This window comes from Lepidochelys olivacea (genome assembly GCF_965140295.1).
Source record: "Lepidochelys olivacea isolate rLepOli2 genome assembly, chromosome: 25".
Lineage (NCBI taxonomy): Eukaryota > Metazoa > Chordata > Testudines > Cheloniidae > Lepidochelys > Lepidochelys olivacea.
In genome coordinates this window covers 19307655-19327333 of record NC_140435.1, presented here as the reverse complement: position 1 = coordinate 19327333, position 19679 = coordinate 19307655, and the positions used below count along the sequence as shown (strand labels likewise).

The 19679-nt window shown below is 46.3% G+C and overlaps 2 protein-coding genes across 3 annotated transcripts in view; one reads left to right on the top strand and one right to left on the bottom strand.

Annotated features, from left to right (window-relative positions):
* Nucleotides 1–2448: 2448 nt before the first annotated feature.
* On the top strand, nt 2449–6043 carry F2RL3 (F2R like thrombin or trypsin receptor 3). The gene is made up of 2 exons (XM_084614894.1): nt 2449–2583; nt 3944–6043. Exons 1-2 carry the CDS (start codon nt 2493–2495, stop codon nt 5020–5022), a joined length of 1170 nt encoding a protein of 389 aa, XP_084471020.1. The 5' UTR covers nt 2449–2492; the 3' UTR covers nt 5023–6043.
* A 639-nt stretch (nt 6044–6682) lies between these two features.
* CPAMD8 (C3 and PZP like alpha-2-macroglobulin domain containing 8) overlaps nt 6683–19679 on the bottom strand; it is a 91163-nt gene continuing 78166 nt past the window's right edge. The window contains exons 42-43 of one of the 2 annotated variants that reach the window (XM_084614856.1): nt 11462–11624; nt 6683–11136 (exon numbers count right to left, since the gene is read on the bottom strand). In XM_084614856.1, coding sequence (XP_084470982.1) covers nt 11136; nt 11462–11624 — 164 coding nt within the window. In that variant the 3' untranslated portion in view covers nt 6683–11135. The other variant, XM_084614855.1, reaches the window with a different exon arrangement.

The window sequence follows — 19679 nt, the reverse complement described above, 5'->3', positions numbered from 1 at the left end:
CAGAGGGGGCTTAAAGTATTGAACAGTGAAAGTGCTCAAGGCCTATGTAGCAGAGGAGGGTCAGGGCTTGGGGAATATCTGGTGGGAAATGACAGGGTCACATGCTCAGGCAGGTCCCCAGAGGGCCCTTATGCAGCTGTAAATGGTTGTAAAATGGGTCACCCTCCTAGTATTGTCACCATATATAGACAGTAATAGCCTTTTGTTCCTCCAGATCATTCATTAGCAGGGAAGAGCTGGCAGGCCTTCCTGCAGGTTTATTGAGTAATGGGGCTCTGGAAGCACAGTTCCTTCCTAGGGGAGGGTCACTGACATTCAGCTTTATCTCCCCAGCTACAGAGCCATCCTGTGAATCCTTGTCAGACAGACACCATTTCCTCTTTGGTGGGGCTGTGCTCAGCATTCCTGACAATTATCAGCGGAAGCATGAAGCCTCCATCAAACTCCGAGATCATGCTGCGGCTGTTTATATTTTGCAGCACTTTGGGCTGGAGCTGACGTACTCAGATGAAAATAGCTCATTGGGTTCACACACAGTTTTTCAATAAATTGCTTCAGTGAACTCAGGAAAGGGGCCAGGGAGACCAACATCCCTTCTTTAACCCAGACCAGGTACACACCTGACAGCAGTAGGGCCAGCGAACCAGAATGACTCCGACCTGGGAGCTGGTCTCACATGGAACGTGCTGAAAACTATCAGCTGCCCTGAAATGAGGCTGCAGCCTCGATAAAACTCCAGCTGGCCACTCAGCCTGGGCTGATTTGTGAGCAGAGTGAGGCCCTGCCTCTTGGGACAACCTGCTGATCTGCAGCCCTCATGCATTTCAAAACATTGCCTGCAGCTGAAGCAGGGCCCTATGTGTGCTGGATGCCACTGAGCCACCAGGAAATGTCATGAATCCAGAGGAGACAAGGCCTCTCGGCTAGTGTGCCATGAATGTAAATTTCTTTCTTCAGGCCTGGGAGGAAAGATGGAGGTGCAGGCGGCTGCCAGGGGCTCTTGAGATATCTGATCCTGTTTGTATGGGTTTATATTCTGAACTGACTCTGAGGTGGCCATACTTGTCACGTCCAGGAATATTCTGGAGCAGGCCCAAATTAGAGTAATTTGACCCAGAATTTAGCCTTGACAATGAGAGAGGGCCCTGCAGTACCAAGAGCTGGAAATCTCCAGCCATGAGTCTGTCTGTATCCTTTTGCTGACATCAGAAATGACTCTATGCTCAGACTGCACAGCACAATGAAACAAACCACTGGACACAGACATGGTCTGTGACCCAAGAACCCCTTAATGCCATCTGGCAAGGCAGTTACAGGAATCTCGTGAGGCTGGTGTGTACATTCTAGTTAACTGAATAATGTCATGTGAGGTCTTAAATGAAAGGGGGGAGGATCACACTGGTTATTAATTTCACTGTAAAATGTATGTACAGACACCACGTAAGAAGTTATGTAATATATACTGAAAATATGCATCAAGGTATTAGTCACCAGCAGAAGTATAAAACGTTTCTGTCACACAAGAGATGTTTATGCACCTCTCTTTTTGTCAGGATGTAAGTTAAGCATTGTAAATTAACACAATGAATGCCTATTTATGTATCAAGTCAACAAAGAGATGTGAAGTCAACAGGGAAGCAGCACACAGGAAAAAACAAGCAAAGTGTAGTTATCCTGACTGTGTGCAAAAACAATGAACTTTGGGGGGGATATGTAGAAGGCAAAGAAGAGACCCTCCTCTCATTCTGCAGGTAGAAGGTAAACAGACGGCACGTTTACATTAATGGAAATGGGATCTCAGTCAACTTAGAAGAAAACTTTGGGTGAGATAAAACTTCTTTAGACAAGAGGTTAACCTGTTTCTTAGGTTTAGTCTCTAGAAAGTGTTATGATTTTATTTTAAATGCAACCATTTTTTCCCAATAGCCTTAGTTTCTATAGCCTGAATCTCTAGACTATGATAATAAACATTCTTGTTTTCTCAGTAAATATAGCTCCATGCTGCAGTGTTAAGCAAAGTGCTGGTACAGAGCTGAGATTTACAAGTTGGTGTGTACTGTTCCTTTAGAAACAGCAGAACTGGTATCTTCGTAGTGTTCAGTGGATAAGGGGCTGGACAAAGGGTAGACTTATTGTTAACCTCCAAGGCAAAATAAGGGCTGGCATAGCCCAGGAGAGTGTGCTTGTGTGGCTAACAGGCAGGTGGTGTTAAGGAGCTGATACCCAGCTAAGCACAAGCTGGTGGTTGGGGTAACAAGGTGACTCTCAGTCCTGGGAACCCAAGAACCGTCACATGGCCTGACTCAGATGGAGTGTTTTGGCAGCTCTCAATATCCTTTGTTCTTTTTTCTGCAAGAAAAGTCAGTGGAGCCCCAGCCTAGTGTTTCCGTGAGTTAAGGGCTGGGAACAGGAAATTAATAGTCAGGGCTATTAATACTGCCTTCCCCAGGCAACTCTGAACAGAGCAGCACATCACAGGCTCCCTTCACAGCATGGAGATCTCCTGGTGTACATTCCTATCATACAGGCACGTACTGTGGTGTAGCCTCTGGGGACTCTGCTTGGCAAGTTCGGACTATGATGGTGAGTGAGTGGGCATCTCGGGGTGAAAATCTTACTGCTCCCTTTGCTCCCTGGCATCTTTCTGTGGCTCCCAAGCAAGTACTTGCTGTGAGGGCAAAGGACACAAGCAGCAGTGATGGGCAAACGTGCTAATCTAATGAAGGAGAAGACACTGAAGGTGTTTGTTGAGGGAAATGTGGGGAGGAATTATAGTCAAAGGGGGAACAAAAGAGAAACTGGAGAAACCCCAAAGGCAGTTGTGGGGCTTGAGCCTTGCCTGAGGAGCAGCTCCTGCCCCTTGCTCTTGTTCTGACCCCCCTGTTTAATGGGGAGCAGTACTGTTCGTGCTGTAGGTTCAGGAATAGCTCTGTGGAGGCCACGCACTGACTGTCCTGTATGGACATCAGCCCTGGCGCAAGGAGCCCACAACCTGGTATGGACCCAGCCAAAGCTGTTCAGTGGCACAAAGTACCATCAGCTGCCACTAGGAGCTGATCTGATTTCATAGAGGTGAGGTCAGGATTCTGAGCACATATCAAAGATCAACAACTGGGAGAGACACATCTCTGCCTTTGCCAAAGAGCCCAAGATGGACTGCCGGAATTTGCCATCTATGGAGTTACTTCTGGCTGACTCAATTTGTGTCACCTGTACCCCCTGAGTGGCAGATCCCAGTGCTCTGTGGTGCTCAGTCCCCAGGTAACCAGTAGTGCAAAGGTATCACGAGCTGTGAGAAACAGCATGACTCCAAGGAATTGTGTGGGTCCTTGGACTTGTGACAACGACTGATCAAAGTAACTGGGCCCTAGAGAGAAGGCACAGGAGCTGCTGGAGGGAACTAGAACTTTCTCAGAATGAGATAATTTGATCTGCTTTTTGAGGTTGTCCTTTGCACGTTTGCTTCTGCTGTTTAGTTAATTTGAGCACCAGTTACATTTTCTGCTTATGGTAGGTCACATGACAGCCACAGACCTTAAATTCTTCTGATTGGAACTCATTATGCTAAACTCCCTCCCCACAACCCCAGAGCTCACCTTAGCATTAGCATGGTTGCCCTGCTGTGAAGTAGCTGGGCAAACTTCACCAGAACCTCCTCACAGCCTTAGATCTTCATGTTCAACCCTGAAATAGGGAGACTTGCCAGTTGGGGTTTGTTTTGTTTTACTAAGGGGTTCTAGCTAATTACAGAACCAGCCAATGGAGGCTATGAATAATATCTATGCAGCTTCCCAGCCCCCGCACCCTGTGGTGGGCACACTGTCTCGTTAGAATGCAAACCCCTGGGGGCATTGGGGCAGGAAACTTGTCATGAGCCCTGCCTGCAAAGTGCAAGCACACTGGACCCTGGACGAACAGTAACAGACTATGTTTGCACCACTAGATTACTCTCAGAACAGCACCAACGAGCAGGTGATTACATCGGCAAACACACTGTGTCCTCGGGCCATCCCAGGAGAGAAGGTGACTCGTGGCAACATCACCTACCTGTCCATCCATGAGGACTCCCGCTCCCAGCTGAGCAGTGCAGTCACAGTGTGGCTCATCCCCTGCCTCTATTCTGCTGTCTTCCTGGTGGGGCTGCCAGCCAATGGGCTGGCCCTTTGGGTCCTAGCAACTAGGATTGAGAAGCTGACCTCCACCATCTTCCTGATGAACCTGGCTGCAGCTGACCTGCTCCTGGTGCTTGTGCTACCTTTTAAGATCTCCTATTACTTCCTGGGGAACCACTGGCCCTTTGGGGAGGGCCTATGCCGGCTCACCACTGCCTTCTTCTATGGGAACATGTACTGTTCTGTGCTACTGCTCATGTGCATCAGTGTTGACCGGTACCTGGCTGCGGTGCACCCTTTCTTCTCCCGCTCCTTCCGCAGCCCAAGCTTTGCTGCCTGCACCTGCATCAGTGTCTGGCTCATCACTGCCACCTTCACCTTGCCCTTGACCCTCTTGCAGCAGTCCTACCCCCTGGATAAGGCAAATATCACTCTGTGCCATGATGCCCTCCCCAGGCATGAGGATGCTGAGTACTACTTCTACTACTTTGTGTGCTTGGTCGTCTGCGGCTTCCTTGTCCCCTTAGCGTTGATGCTGTTTAGCCACTGCTCGGTGCTGTGGGTCCTGCTGGGCAATGGAGAGAGGTATGCATATGCCATGAAGCTCACTGTCCTCGTGCTGCTCACAGTCGTGGTGTTCTACACACCCAGCAACGTCCTTCTCCTTCTCCACTATTCCAACAACTGCTCCAAGCTCTATGAGGACTTGTACGTCAGCTACATGGTGAGCCTGGCCCTCAGCAGCTTCAACAGCTGTGTTGACCCCTTTGTCTACTACTATGTCTCTGAGGACTTCAGAGACAAGGTGAGGCGGAGAATTTTCAGCCGCAGCAAGCGAACCATCACATCTCTGAAAACCTCCAAAGAGACTCTGCCTCAGAAGAGCTCCCATTCACAGTCCCTGGTGTGAGGTGCTGGCACCCCTCACTCCCATGGCATCTGCTCGCTCCAGGGCTGAGGTTCGGACACAGAGTAGAGTTCTGAGGTGCAGTCTAGGTAGGAAGTTAATCCAGGCAAGGAAGTGAAGGAGATAGATTCTTAAGACTGAATTCATCAGGCCCTTACAAACTCCTAAGAGGCTTGGAGCCCAAATTTAGATGGTGACTGCTATATGCATACTAACCTATAACAGGGACAGCACATATGACTTCCCATATGGTTGCTCTGCCCCCTTACTATGCTCACTGGGTGCTATAGGCAGGCTGTATAGTCGACTCTACATATAATAGCAGAGGTTGCTGGGGGAAGGAACCTAGAGTGTTTGAGGGAAAAGTGGAAGCTTGAGAATATATTTGCCCAGTATTAAAACTTGCCCGAGCAAACTGACCAAGGCGGGCTGGGGGCAACTTACAGCCGCCCACACAGTAGTCTCAGCCTCTGAGCCCACACATCTTGTGCATGGAACCATTTGGCTGGCGTATCAGTTAGTTGCTCTGCACACAGCATGTGTCCATATGCAGGCAAAGTTAGAATCTTCTTACCTGACTTGGTAAACCCTCATTCATGGAAATACTAGAGTCTCCTTTTCCTAGCAAGGTCGGTTTATCCCTATTTCAGCAAAAATAAGTACATTTAGGGGAAGTAGAGAAAGAGTTTTGCCAGAATTAAGAGTTTATAGAGTAAGAGAGAAAGTGGGAGTCAGAACTCCTGGATTCTATTCCAACCTCTCTCTCTTCCACTGATATGCTCTGTGCCCTCAAATAAGTAATTTACTCTCCTTGCACCTCAGTATCCCTACCTGTAAAATGGAGAGGATACTTATAAGGCTAAATTCATGAATGTTTGTAAAACGCGGTGAAATTCTCACGAGATGCATTGTTTCATGCTAATTATTCTGTGTGAATGAGGTGAAGAAAGCTTATGCTCAAATAAATTTGTTAGTCTCTAAGGTGCCACAAGTACTCCTTTTCTTTTTGCGAATACAGACTAACATGGCTGCTACTCTGAAACCTGTCTAATAAGCTGCTTCTCACTTTGCAAATCCTCAGCCCATTGCTGGTAAGAAATGTACAAACAATATCCACCCATTCCCTTTACACAAAATGCTCTGCTGTTCAGCACTTGTTATTTCTTTGAAGCAAACTGCCTGTCTTTAGTATGTTATGAAGGGAGACCAGCTTGTGCCCAGGAAAAAGGATTTTCATGTCTCTTCAAGACAGTATATTAATGAAGCATTGAAAACTCCCACACTGGAATCCCACACTTCTTTTGTGTAACCTCTGCTGAGACCCAACCACCCCACCACCCCAACCAAAAGAGCTGACCATGCTTGCAGCTGGATTCAGGAATGTGTTACAAATGTGACAAGTTACAGCCACTGTATCCCTCAAAACAAAATTGAAGGCACCTCCTGGCAAACAATGAAGTAGAAATGGATGGGACACCAGCAACTCCTTAGAAGTGTTGAATACTTTGATTCTGCTGATATGTGTATTAATGTTGTCCTCTCAGTGCTCAGAGCCACAGCCCTGCACTATGCCCCCCATGCAGTATTACGAGGCGGATGTTAGTAGAGAGGAGAGGAAGACAGAATTGTTTTAGAAATCAGTTTTTAATAAAATATTCATCAGTGTCTAAAACAACCCCTTTTCTGGACTCATACTAACATTTGTGCGAAGAAAACAAAAATGATCACAAAGCTGTTTTTTTTTTTTTTTTAAATATTATTGATGAAAAACTAGAGCCTATTTCCTACAGGTGCAATACTCAGAATGCTGAGAAAGTACCAGCTGCTGAACGCAGGAGAGATATGATGGAGTTAGGCCAAGAACCAGGGCTATCGTCACTCCACCAGAAATAGCACACATGAGAAAACAAAAACTGAGCAGAAGGGTTTTTTTTAACATTAAATTGACAGAAATGTATTTCTAAATTGACAATCTACTCACAATAATGAAATCCAGATTATTGCGCATTAAAGAATCAATGTCAGCAAAGCAAGTGCTGCTGTTTTCAACTCAATTTTTAAGTTGGTTGAATCTTTTTCTATTTGTTGTCTATTAAGGCTGATCAAGAAGGGGGAAAGGAGGAATGTGTGGACAAGAAAGAACAAAAGAACTTTTGATTTAAAATAAATACCATGGTAATGATTGCTCCTGATAATATTCATGTACAGTTACAGATATAAATACTAATTTCATTGGAGGGATTACAAGCAAAATCACTGATAACTAGAGAAAGCTATCAAGTCTAATTAGCAAAGTACCTTGGTATAAACAGGCGCTTCTGTATCTCACAGACTCACTGGAGTTTCTCTCCCCTTCATGTTGAATCATTGTCAGAGGAAAGGAGAAGACTGTCTCTAAGCATGCGAGAGAAATGGTTCCAAACTGGCAAAAATCCCAAAGCCCAAAGGAAACCCCACTGCTTGTCTGCCCTCTTTCATTCTCAGCCACTACACCCTGTTTTTTTGCTGGGCTAAAAATCTCTCTCTTCTCCCGCAAATAGCATTGAGGAGCTGATCCTGACAATTCAGATGGTCTGGGCCCTCAGTGCTCTGTCCTCTTAGCTCTCTCAGAGATAGGTGTGTGACTGAGAAGCCATGGAGCAAACACTGGGTATAAGCCTGTGAATGATCTAGAGTGTGAAGCCCCCACCCTGGGCCCAGTGGTTTACAGGGGACATATTCCTAGATGGAACATGTACTGGAACCAGCTCTTTGATGAAGGAGGGAAGGACAAGAATTTAATTTGCCTTAATAAGAGAATTATGATAATAGAAAATGGGGACAGTGAGTTTGGGAAAGGGAGAATGCAAGTGTGCATAATAGCTGGGCCTTCAACTGGGGCAAACATGGACTCCAACGCACAAAGTTACTCCAAGCAGCACCTACCTGTGGGTATAAGGCCTTCCTGCCTCATCATTGCTGTGAGGGGGGGAAAGTACCAGCTGCTCTTCTGTATTTGTGTGTTTCTTTCCTTGGTTCCTTAAATAAACAGCCTGTTTAACTGCAGCAAGAAGTTGGCTGTGGGGGAGACAGACTACAGCGTTGCCAGCACGTCCTTAGGAACAAAGGAAGTTCTACCCTTGGGGTGGAAAAGGAAATTGATGGCACTGACTACCCTGCAGGTGCCAAGGTCACAAAAAGTGTTCTGGCCAGGAGACGATGCACAAGATCTCTACTAACCTAGAAGAGCTCTCTAGCCTTATGGGTACCAGGGAATGGTGAACCCTAGCACAGTAATTGGAATACAGAAAGCAGCATTGGCTGGTAGTTAGAGCAGAGAACCTGCAAGCAAGAGACCTGAATTTTAATCCCAGCTCTGCCACAGACTTTCAGGAAGTCCCAACCTCTTTGTGCTTGTTCCTCCAGTTATAAACCTGAGATGATGTTCACTTTCCTGCCTATTGGCCACACCCAGAGCCCCTCTAGTGATGGGCAGAGTAGTAATGGGCAATGGGTAAGGGCAGTGCCAGCAGACCCCATCCTCCTGCTGTGGGTAATAGTGGAGAGCCTTTTTTGAATACTAAACTGGTGTTTTACAGTTAACAGAAAGCCAGAGAAGTGATGGGAGCTGGCTCTGTACTTGGTCAAAGCTTGGGGGAATTCATCCATCTCTACCCTCTTGTGTGCTGGGGTCACACCAGCTCCGCCTGCCCAAGGAAGGTGCCCAGCAGGGGCAGCACATCATGTGGGTGGGATTAATCAGCATATAATTATAATTAATCAACTAAAACGGAAAACCCCATAAAACACCGTTAATCTAATGAGACAATGACACCAACAAGTCAGGAAGCAAAGGGAGAGAGAGGCAGGTTGGGGACCTTGGAGCCAGGCATGAGGATTAGAGCTCCCAGCTACAGGAGGCCAAGGAGCCTGGCCCCAAATCACATGGAGCCTTGCCCAAGCACAAGGAGTGGAGGGCCAAGAAGCCAGATCACAGCCATGTTACTAAGGTGACAGTTCGTGTCTCACTCTTCCAGCCTTCTGGCCTTACTGAGTGCTGAGGCTGGTGTGAGCAAACAGCAGTGTTGTATTGTGAAGTCCCGATGTTTTTAAAAGAAGAAAATGCCTCTCACTGTAGCTTGCACTAGGCCTGTTATTTACCCAGAGGATAAATATTGACTTATGCTGCCATGTGTACAGAATAGCCAGTGCTTGCCAGGCCAATTGCTTGCTGGAAGCAGTGCCAGCAGAGATGGAATGTAGTCTGAAGGCATTTGTTTACCTGCTAGGCAGGAACAGAGCAGCTGGCGCTTGGACTGTGCTGTGGGGCACCGTTAGGATGTAGTCCATTCACACACATTAAAAAGACACAGCAAAATCTCCACTGAGAAGCAGGACAGGCAGGCCACATTAGGATCCTGAGAGAAGAGTTCAGATCAGCAGGGGAAGGAGTGATTTGAAAACTAGCCAGCAGAGATAATCTGGAATTTATGGGCATTTCAGGAACTGAGCTATGAGCTCAGGTCTTCCACCATGTCACATATGTTTGGGAAGTTTAAAGGCTGAAGCAACTACTCACCCCCAGCCTGAGAGACTGACGCTGGAAACTTAAGAGCCACCACAGCTAAGGAATCTTTCTCTTGCTCAGCACTCTGGCTGGAACCAGTACTTGAAAAATGGAACTCAGGGTTTGACTACATGGGGAAATTGGCCAGAATAGCTTTTATGGAATGGCTCCCTGCATGGACACTATTCCAGAATAAAATCCCTTTATTCTGGAATAATCAGTGCACTCACAAAGTGCCCAAATTATTCTGGAACAGAGTGTCCACAAAGGGAGCTATTTCCCAATAGCCATTCTGGCCAATTTCCCTCTGTAGACAAGCTCTAAAAGTGAACTGAATTGGGCCTTTTCTTATTTCCTTTCATGAACAAACACTCTCCATGTGGATTGACACCCCACTTTGTGCCGCGGGGAGGATGGAAGCGGGGAGAGGAAACACTAAGACTATTCTGCAACAGGCAGATGCACGAAACTCCTCAAAGCAGGAAGAAAGACCCAAAATGTCTCTTCTGCACTTCGAAACCAGACAGCTTTTCTCTTCATTTCACTGCAAAATGCATTGCTTAGACCCCAGCTGTCACTGCTTAGGGCAGTTTAGAAGACAGGAGCCAAAACTCTGTGACAAAGAGGAGGGGTTTGTACCTGCCCAGCAGCCCTAGGGCCATACAGACTGTGCACAGAAATTTACATCAAGAACACCCATTGCCCTGGGCGCCTGGTGGGAGAAGAGTAGAAATGGCTGGTGAAATCAGCCAAGGACTGAGAACACCATGGCCACAGGTCTCTTTTATTCTCATGCTGAAGTTACAAGGAGAGAGTAACCAGAGGGCAAAGGCTAGGAAGCTGCAGGCTGCATTTGGCAGTACTTATTCCAGCATGAATGGAGTTCAGCCACTTGACCCTAATCACTCCTATTGTGGGCATTCTTCCCAGGCAGAGTCTGCAGCCATGTCGTGGACTGTTAGGCTTTTAACTCCTGTGGAGTTCACAGATGATTTCACTTCTTTTGGAGAATACTCCCCCTGTCAAGTCTGATGAACAATGAACTCTCCTTTCTGCAGAGGGCTGCTGGTGCAGTGGGCGGTAGGGGGGTGGTGGGCTGGGGTTGTTAACCCTTTGCTGTGGCATACTGAGCTAAAATACACTGCTTTTATTATTTTTAAAGAAAACTCCTCAGCCATCTCTCCTCAAACAGCAACTCAGCTGAGCACAGAGGTCTGGACTCAGTGTAGCTAGGAAATGGTGTTGCAGGATCCTTGTAACATACTTTGAAGTGGTCTAAGGGTTTGAATTCCAGCCCCTGTTCTCCTTGCCTACAGTGGGGCAGCACATTGGTCTCCCATCCTTGAAATAGCTCCTAAGAGGATGCACAAAAGGCAGGAAAATTGATAGAAAAATAATGCTGAGCACCCTGTTGGAGCTCCTGCCCCCCATCAGGAGGCAAAGCCTACAATTCTGAGGGTATCAGGAAGTAGTCGTCATTTGGTTTCTGTTCTGCAGCAGGTCATCTGTAGGAACAAACTCGTACAGGAGTTGATTCTGAGCCTCTTCTTTTTATTTTAAATTATTTATTTCTGTTGAAGAGAGAATATAATGAAGAGAAGTCATTTCCACTCTTCTCTTCTGTAGCAGTGGTGGGGCCAGGCAGGGACAAGCTTAAAATGTCCTTTTGAATTTACAATTTATGTTAGGAACTGACACTTCCAGGCATGCAGGTCCCAGCTGACATCCCAATGTGAGCCTGACCTGCAGCTGGTCCTCGCCCAAGGCAATTAGCGGAATGATTATCAGTATGCCCTTTCTGCATTATTTACACTCACTCTAGACCCAGTGTCATAGTTATACGATATCAGAACTTGATTAAAAAAACAGAACCTCCCCCTCACATGTCTCTCTCACCATTCTACTGTAGTCACCACTTCTTGAATCTTGTCCACTTCTCTCAATGTGCTGCTTGCTGTTGTCAGCTCTGCTGCAACCTCAAAGACGTCAGCTTCAGAAGCATAAGGGTCGTACTCGTAAGAGTAGTAGGACAGGTCTGACTGGAGTGCAGGGCCTTCCTCTGGTTGAAAGGAAATAAAAAGAGGACATGCCTTAGCCAAAGGGAGCCTGCCACAGACAGCTCTTCCGCTTCTCAGCAGGATATGATGGGTATTGGGGGGAGTGGGGTAAGACACGAGAGGAGGCATGTTAGTCAGCCAGGGGAGCTGAACACCTCAAACCTCTCAACAGCAGAGGGGTAAGTGTATGCTGACAGCCCTGCATACATCTGGGACTGTGTTACGGCACACAGGCCATTAAATGGTTCAATCCCAGACTACAGACAGCAGAGCTGCACTGCATCAGGATTTTCTATATTTCCTCCTTTGAGATTTGGGTATTGGGGAAAATAAGAAAGAAAGCTTGGAAAAAGAGCTTTTTAATTTAAAAAACCACTAAGGCTATTTGTGTTTATTGTTGGCTGCGTGTAGGCTGGGGTGGGGTGAGGATGAGATGGCATACACACATTGTGTGTGGGGTGCTCATTCTGTGAGGGCATGCAGATCCTGTAGAAAGAAGCAGATGTTTGTTTAAAGAAGTTCATTTCAAATTACTTAATTACCAATTTTTTTAAAAGTTGAAAGTTCCTGTTTCAGGTACATCTCTGCTCCCTGCAGTTCCTAGCCCTCCAGGCTGAGGATACTGCTCTATCATAGGAAAAAGGGGAGGAGAAAGATGCAATCCTCACACAATTCAATAATGGGATTGGACACAGCACCTTCCCACATGTATGGGGCGCCGGCAGAAGCTTCAATGGCTGAATCAGGGAGTTTTATCTTCTGAAAACTATTATACATTAAGTAGAGATACAGCCTGGTCCATTGGTTAGAACCAAGGAAAGGGACTCAGGACCCCATGGCTCTGTAGGACCCTCAGCTCTCCTACTGACTATCTGTGCGATTCTGAGCAAGTCACTTCCCCTCTCTGTGCCTCAGTTTCTGCACTGGTAAAATGTGGAGAAGAATACTGACCCAGCTGAGTAAGGTCCTTTGAGATCATCAGATGAAAGTTACAGTTTTAAGTATCATTACTAATAAAAACAAGTACTAAGTCAGCTTATAGTCAATGTTAGAGCACTGTACTTTGTTCAAGTTCCAAGGGAGATTGGTTCATGTATCTGGATTGCTTGTCAGCCAATCTGATCACAGATTTTGGCTTGAACGTAGCAGGTGGTGCTGCTGGAGCCCCTCCCTCCATCAGGACCGTCCCACTGACCTAGCAACTAGCTGGAGTGAGGCATGCGTAGCTGGGGCAAGACTCTCCATTTCAGCTGACTGACAAGCTACAGAAGAGCTACCAAAGGATAAGAAAGGGACAGAGCCTTCAGGAGTGGGATTGAAATGTTCCCTCTACCCTATTGTAGATATCAGACTCTTGTCTGGGAAAGGTCACTCACTCGGCATGTTTCCCATACAGAGCAGGCTACCATTATCTAATTTGGCAGACCTGCAAGATGTCCCGAGGATAAGAGCACTGCTGAGGAAGACAGCTGAAAACATCCCAGGATATAACATGTCCTTATTTTCAGAGCTGCTCCTTTCTGCTGCAGTCTGGGCCGAGTTTCTTAGCCTCCCTGTTGGCTTCACTCATGTGACTACTCCAATCCAAGCCCAAGCAAACTGCTCACTTTATTCCACTTACTGCAGGGAGGGAAAGTCCCAACATAATATTTTGTTTTATTTAACAGGAACCCTCTCCAAGGCCTCTGAAAAATGTTTGTACTCCAGAAATAACAATCCTGAAGGCCTTTTCCTACCACCTTCCACACCCTCCCAGCAGCTTGCTCAGCCCTAAGGCAAGGGACCACTTTTCTGAAAGGAGAGTCAGTCTCCATGCTCACTCTTTCTTGGCCTCCTCCATAGGAGAACCTGCCAGATCATGAGATCGTTCTATGAATAGATGAGTGCTGTCCACCAGGGATGGAATTAAGATCACAGTACTCACTCCTCCTAGGAATGCAACATTCAATTCAAAGCAAAGATGAAAGGCCAATGTTTCCTGTTACAAACAAACTGCTCCCCCATCTCCAAATGTTTGTGCCTCAGCCAATGTTTGCTGCACACTGATGGGATGAAACTAAAAAATGGCCCCTGGCCAACCCAATCAATCCTAAGCAGTTAATGCTCCTGCAAAGAATGTTCCAGCCAGCTGGTGTCACGGTGTAGTTCCGTGGGGAGTAGAGTTTATTCCTGAACTCTGGGGCTGGCTGGGAGGCAGTGTCTTCAGCACGTGGGGCTGGGTGGTTTTACAGTGGCACCAGTGGCCTTTGGAAGAGGTCCCCGACAGCCCAGCTCCAGCAGAAGGAGGGTCAGAGCTGCAGAGGCAGGGGATCCCTGGGACTCACTGGACTCCCCTTTTTACTTACTTTACATCAATATGACAAGCAACGTAGAAAAGCCAGACAGCCAGAAATGTATGCTAGGTACTTACAGCCAGGTTTACAACAAGGACCCTGTCCCAAAGAGATTACATTTTAAATAAAAGAGCATATGGCAGGGAGCTGACGAACAGGAAACACTAACGGAGCATGGAAGGTTGGGGGGGGGGGGTCTTGTTGGATCCACGCTGTTCATTTAGATTTTCTTCCTACTGTCCAATTTGTCAGCAGTTCCCTGATGGAAGTAAGGTGATTCAAGTGTGAATGCCGCTCCCTAATGCCTACCCAGACAATTCCTGCAATTCTCTCCAACACAAGAGAAAATATCTGCGAGGCAGGGATGATCCATCTATTCATACTTGCCAGTCTGCAAACACATTTCTTGCAGAATAACAACGCCTGGCCCTATTGCGTCACTAGCATCAGCTCCAGGACGTGGGACAGTTACTACAGAAGACAGGATCTGGTGATGCACAGGAACTCATTCTCTGGCTTCTCAAGACCACATATTTGCCGGGGTAGTGCAGCTGATGGGTTTATTGAGGGGATGATCCTACTCATGTAAGTAGCTGTTACCCACATTAGGAATTCCACTGATGTGAATGGGACTATATTCCTGTGAGTAACTTTCCAGAGTGAGCCCAAGTACATTTCCAAGTTCCCCAGTAAATGAGCTGACAGGGAACTGGGTCACATTGTTCCCATTGCTGGGGTAACACAGCCAAATGCTAACAGTGAAATTATCACTGAGGGCCAAATGGAGCCTGCACAAGTGATATGGCAAATGAACAAGGACTGCAGAAAATATAAACACCACGAACCTCTGCAATAAAATGGCACTTCCTGGTGATTAAGTCTGTACTGAGTCCATTCTTCCCCACCCACCTGAAACTTGATTTGGCTCCTGGAGTTTTACATCCCTTTAGGAAATCACAGATTTAGACACGGATCATCTGAACTTGCACTAGAGCCCCACAGCACCTGAGCCGACTTAAACCAATCACATGCTTCATCACTAACAAACCAATGAGCCCAAAGGGGACGTGGGGGTAAGGAGGGATTCATTCACTTGTTGAACTTTGATTCATTTAATGCGTGGTTGGTTGGTTGACCTAAGATGAGCCCAGAGGATTATTTAGAGTCACATGCTGTTCGCTCTTCCTGAAGCAGGATTTAGCTTGTTTTATTTTATAACTTTCACTCTGCCATGACAGCTCAGTGCAGAGAAGCATCTCTGCTTTCCAGGAGCTTCCTGCTTCCTACTGAAATGACCAAGGCACTCGGAGATCCTGTGACCCAGTCAGGCACAATTGTTTGTGTTTAAATGTACCTGTGCCTATGGTGAGCAAAAGGGTGCACATTTTAGACATTCAAATAAATAAGACACCTGGCATAACAGAGACCAGGTCATTTGTGAATTCCACCTCTTTTGCCCTAGTCTATAGACAATGTGGCCAGCAGTACCTCTGTCTATAGTATAGTGACGTAGCAATGCCGTTATAATTAAGGTTGTGTCACAACTTTTGTTTAAAGGTCAACCTTTCTAAGTCCTCTAAAATCAACATGCTTAGACAGATCCTTTTAATATTTGTTTGTCTCAGGAGTGTGCAGAGTATGACTAGTGACCCAAACTAGGAGTCATTAGATCTAGGAGTTGCGGAGATAAAAGTCCCCAAAATATAGCCATTTTTCAAAAAAGTTTCTAGGTGGGGTTTTTTGTGGAGAGTTAGAACAGAGTCGGCACTAGGCATAAGCAAACTAAGCAATGTCTTAGGGCCCCAAGCCACTCAAGGGGGCCTCCTATTCGCTTTTTATGATGTGTTGTGGTGAGGGGTCCCAAAAATATTCCTGCTTAGGGCCCCAATGAGCTAGCACTGCCTCTGAGTTAGAGGCCAAACTATTGCTGTGATGTGGATCAAAATCCACCAAGTTTTACCCGAGGTAAAGCATGGCACTCACTAAAACTCTGGGGGACCCAAACTGAGAATGGTATTTAAGAAAATATACATTTTTTACAGTCTGCATACAACAAAGCAGAAAAACAGCTAGAGGGTTTCCATTGCCACCATCTGATGTTTTAAATCTCAACTCTTGTAAGTGCTCTAAAATCCAAGTGATTACTCGGACTGCTGTCTCACTGTGGCATAGGGTAACATTAGTGATCCAAATTTGGGGTCATTTGACCAAGGGGCTCCTGAGTTACAGGCGCCCCCCCAAAATGGTTTCCTTCTGCTGCCTTGCACTGTTAAACCAAGAGGTACTATTGACTTGATGAGTCACAGACCTCGTTGAGATTGATGGGTCTGCACTAACCCTTCCGGTAACACAACTTAGGATACGTGAATCACACGTGCCCCATCCTCTCCCCAAGAGAAAAGGAATTTTGGACTGAATGGCCAGAAGTCGCTGCACTGTGAGAGTCATGGGTGGCACTTTTATTTTGGGATGAATGTAATCAAAGTATTCGGGAGGAAAAAATCAGACATGTGAATGCTTCCTGGGAGGGGAGGAGTATTAGGGGACAGAGGAGTAGGGGAATAGGGGATAAGGGTTTGGGGCTGCAGTGAGGAGAGGGGGAATAAATGCAGATGGGTGGCAGGGCAGAGGAGAGAGGTTGGTGGCTCAGGTGAGTGAGCCATGAGGATGAGGGGGTCTGAAGGGAGATGTGGGGGTGAGTGGCAGGGAAACTGGGGGAACTACAGGGACAGGGGCACCTGTCAACCCCACATTCTTGCCCCACTAGGGATCTGAGGCCCCCTCCCCTCCAGATGATATGAGGAGTCTTGCTCCGGTGGGCGGGGCAGCAGAACCGGGGGAGGAGGGACTCATGCACCTTCAGTGGAAATATTGTGGGGCTCCACACCCATGTAAACTTGCACATTCAGCTGGGAACATCCCATTGAGATGAATGAGCCACTTCACACCTTTCAGAGCCTCCTATGCTGCAGACTGGTGCACAGAGTAGCCTTTTCCCTCCATCCTCCCTCTATCCTTCCCATTTAAAGGATGATGCTTCTAAGTGCTCTAAAATCGGCATGCTTGCATGGATTTTCTTAAAGACTAACAGACGTATTGGAGCATAAGCTTTCGTGGTGATGCATCCAATGAAGTGGGTATTCATCCACGAAAACTTACGCTCCAACACTTCTGTTAGTCTATAAGGTGCCACAGGACTCTTTGCCACTTTTACAGATCCAGACTAACACGGCTACCCCTCTGATAAATGGATTTTCTTGAAATTCATTATGCCTTGTGGGAGTACAGAGTAGGGTTACTGACCCAAATTTGGTGTCATTTGAACCAGGTATTCCAGAGATATAAGCCACACAAAAAAATGATCATTTTTCTAAAAGTTTCTAGGTGTTGGGTTTTTTTTTTGTTTTTTGTTTTTGCACAGAACTAGAGATCAAACTATTGCTGTGATGTGGGACAAAATGGTCTTGGTCAGTCTTTATCCACGCTAATGCCTGGCACCCTGGAGGCCCAAACTGTGGACAGTATTTCAGAACACATTCACTTCTTCGCCTGCGTAGATGTCCAGTCTGGAAGGATTACGGCGCGCATGCACCAATAAAGAAAAAAGACTCTGAGAGCATTTCTATGCAGCTACTTTATGTTTGCCTGGGGTAGTTAGAGGGAATGTGCTGAGGCCACTACCCCTGCTGACCCCGCCACTGATGTTTCTAATCCAGACCTTTGTACACCTATTCAATAAAGATTTAATAGTTTATGGTGCTTGCTACAAGTTGTCTGTGTTGTAACAGGTTTTTATTTTATGGGAGGTTTACTGTGAACACAGCAACATAGTCAGCAGCCAGTCTAACCAAAATTTTTGTTATATCTGGTGGGCATGAGCCAGAGGACTTGGGGGGCAGGGCGGGAGAGGAGGCAGGGGACAGAGAAAGGGGTTGTGGCTGCGGAGGGAGTGGGAAATGAGGATGGATGATAGGCAAGCCTTAGAGTCGCTGTTTGAAAAACTGATATTTTAATAGCCCCACAGGGGGAAGGCCAGGGGTGAAGGCAAGTGGCTACTTCCTGATCTCAGGGCAGATTAATGTGATGTTTCCAAAGACAAACAGCACAGAGGATTGGAACTGACAGTGCAGGTACCTTGATCATTAAGGGGAAAAAAAACGTGTGCAGGGCTAGGGTTGCCAATATGTGGATTCTGGGCAATTCCTAGATCACAAGGTTACAGACCTTTTTTTCGGGAGAGCAAGGAGTACACCATGACATGGGGACTACAGGTTGATTTGAGTGGATGCCTGCACTGGCATCATATTTTCCCCACTCTGCAGCAGTGACTTAAAAGGTGGTGATTTACCTGATGTTGTGATGACTCACAGAGGCAGAAATGATCTGGGCCTTGTTTTTGATGTACACTTGATGTACAGTGTATGAGAGCAGATTTGGATCGCATCACAGATGTGTGTCCAGGAGCTCTGATAGTTTTCTCTGATTTGGTTAAGTGTCTGCATGATTGCTACGGTGACGATATGAAAGCTATTATTAGGCGCGGGAAGAACATTAATCAGGAAATTGGAAGGTTCATGGCTAACTGGAAAACGTGTACTGTCTGGCATATAAACATTACAAGTGCTGACACCTCACTGTTCTTGGAGAGAGGGTACATCTATTGGATAGAGCTCAGAGGATCTTTTCTCAAACATAAAAATGTCAGTATTCTGGAACATATATCCTGTCTGTGATTTGTCTCGCTGGCCTTGTCACAAACTCCACCCCACCATCCATTTTGACACATGACCAGGAACATGATTCTACAGTAACTGTAATTGTCCTTCACTCCAGGCAATGCATGCAAATTGGGTTATTGGAGGGGAGAAATAACAGCAACAAAAATGTTTGCATACCAGGGAGTGAGGACTTCAAGAAGGTGTGTTCCCTGCTTACACTGGGAGGCCTGGGTACCATGGTGGGGAGGAGGCCAGGTTGGAGGGGAATGGGTTAGTGGCAGGGCAGTGATGTGTATGTGTGTGGGGTGACTGGCTTAGTATGATGGTACAACTACCTAAATGATTACTAACTCCTATCAATGACATATAATTTCTTGTTAAAAAATACTACAACATTCAACAGCAAACAACTAAATTAATGCAGAGTTAAGATTGCTTGGTGACATGTTGTTGCCTTGTAGAATGCTGAATTGAGCAAAACTCAAACTTCTGAAAACCAGGGAATGCACAGTTAAGGTTGCCCATGCAACCTTAACTCTGCCCTCTTTCAGCACTGCATCAATTTGCTCCATAGACACATATACATTTGCTCTACTAACCCAACAGTTGCCGAAATGTGCAAACTCTTCATCTCCTTTTACAACCTATTCATTCTCATGCACAAGATTCCACCTAACACTACTAAAGGATAAAAAGGAAAACAAAACAAAACAAAAAAGGTTGCCCATGCCACCTTCCTGGTGCACCCTTCAAGCAATGTCTCAGTATGTACATAGCACACAGTCACATTAACCTTTCATGCTATAAGATTCAGGGTGTCCACATCCTGGTTTACACTCACACACATGGCCAATTCACCAGAAAGAATGACACACAGGTACAATTTATGAACCACTTCACAGCCTTTTACAACCCCGTTACACTTACTCACAGGATACCATATCAACCTACACTTTCACTTACCCATCATTAAAGCATAAGAATCCTTTTATATTCCACCTCACTG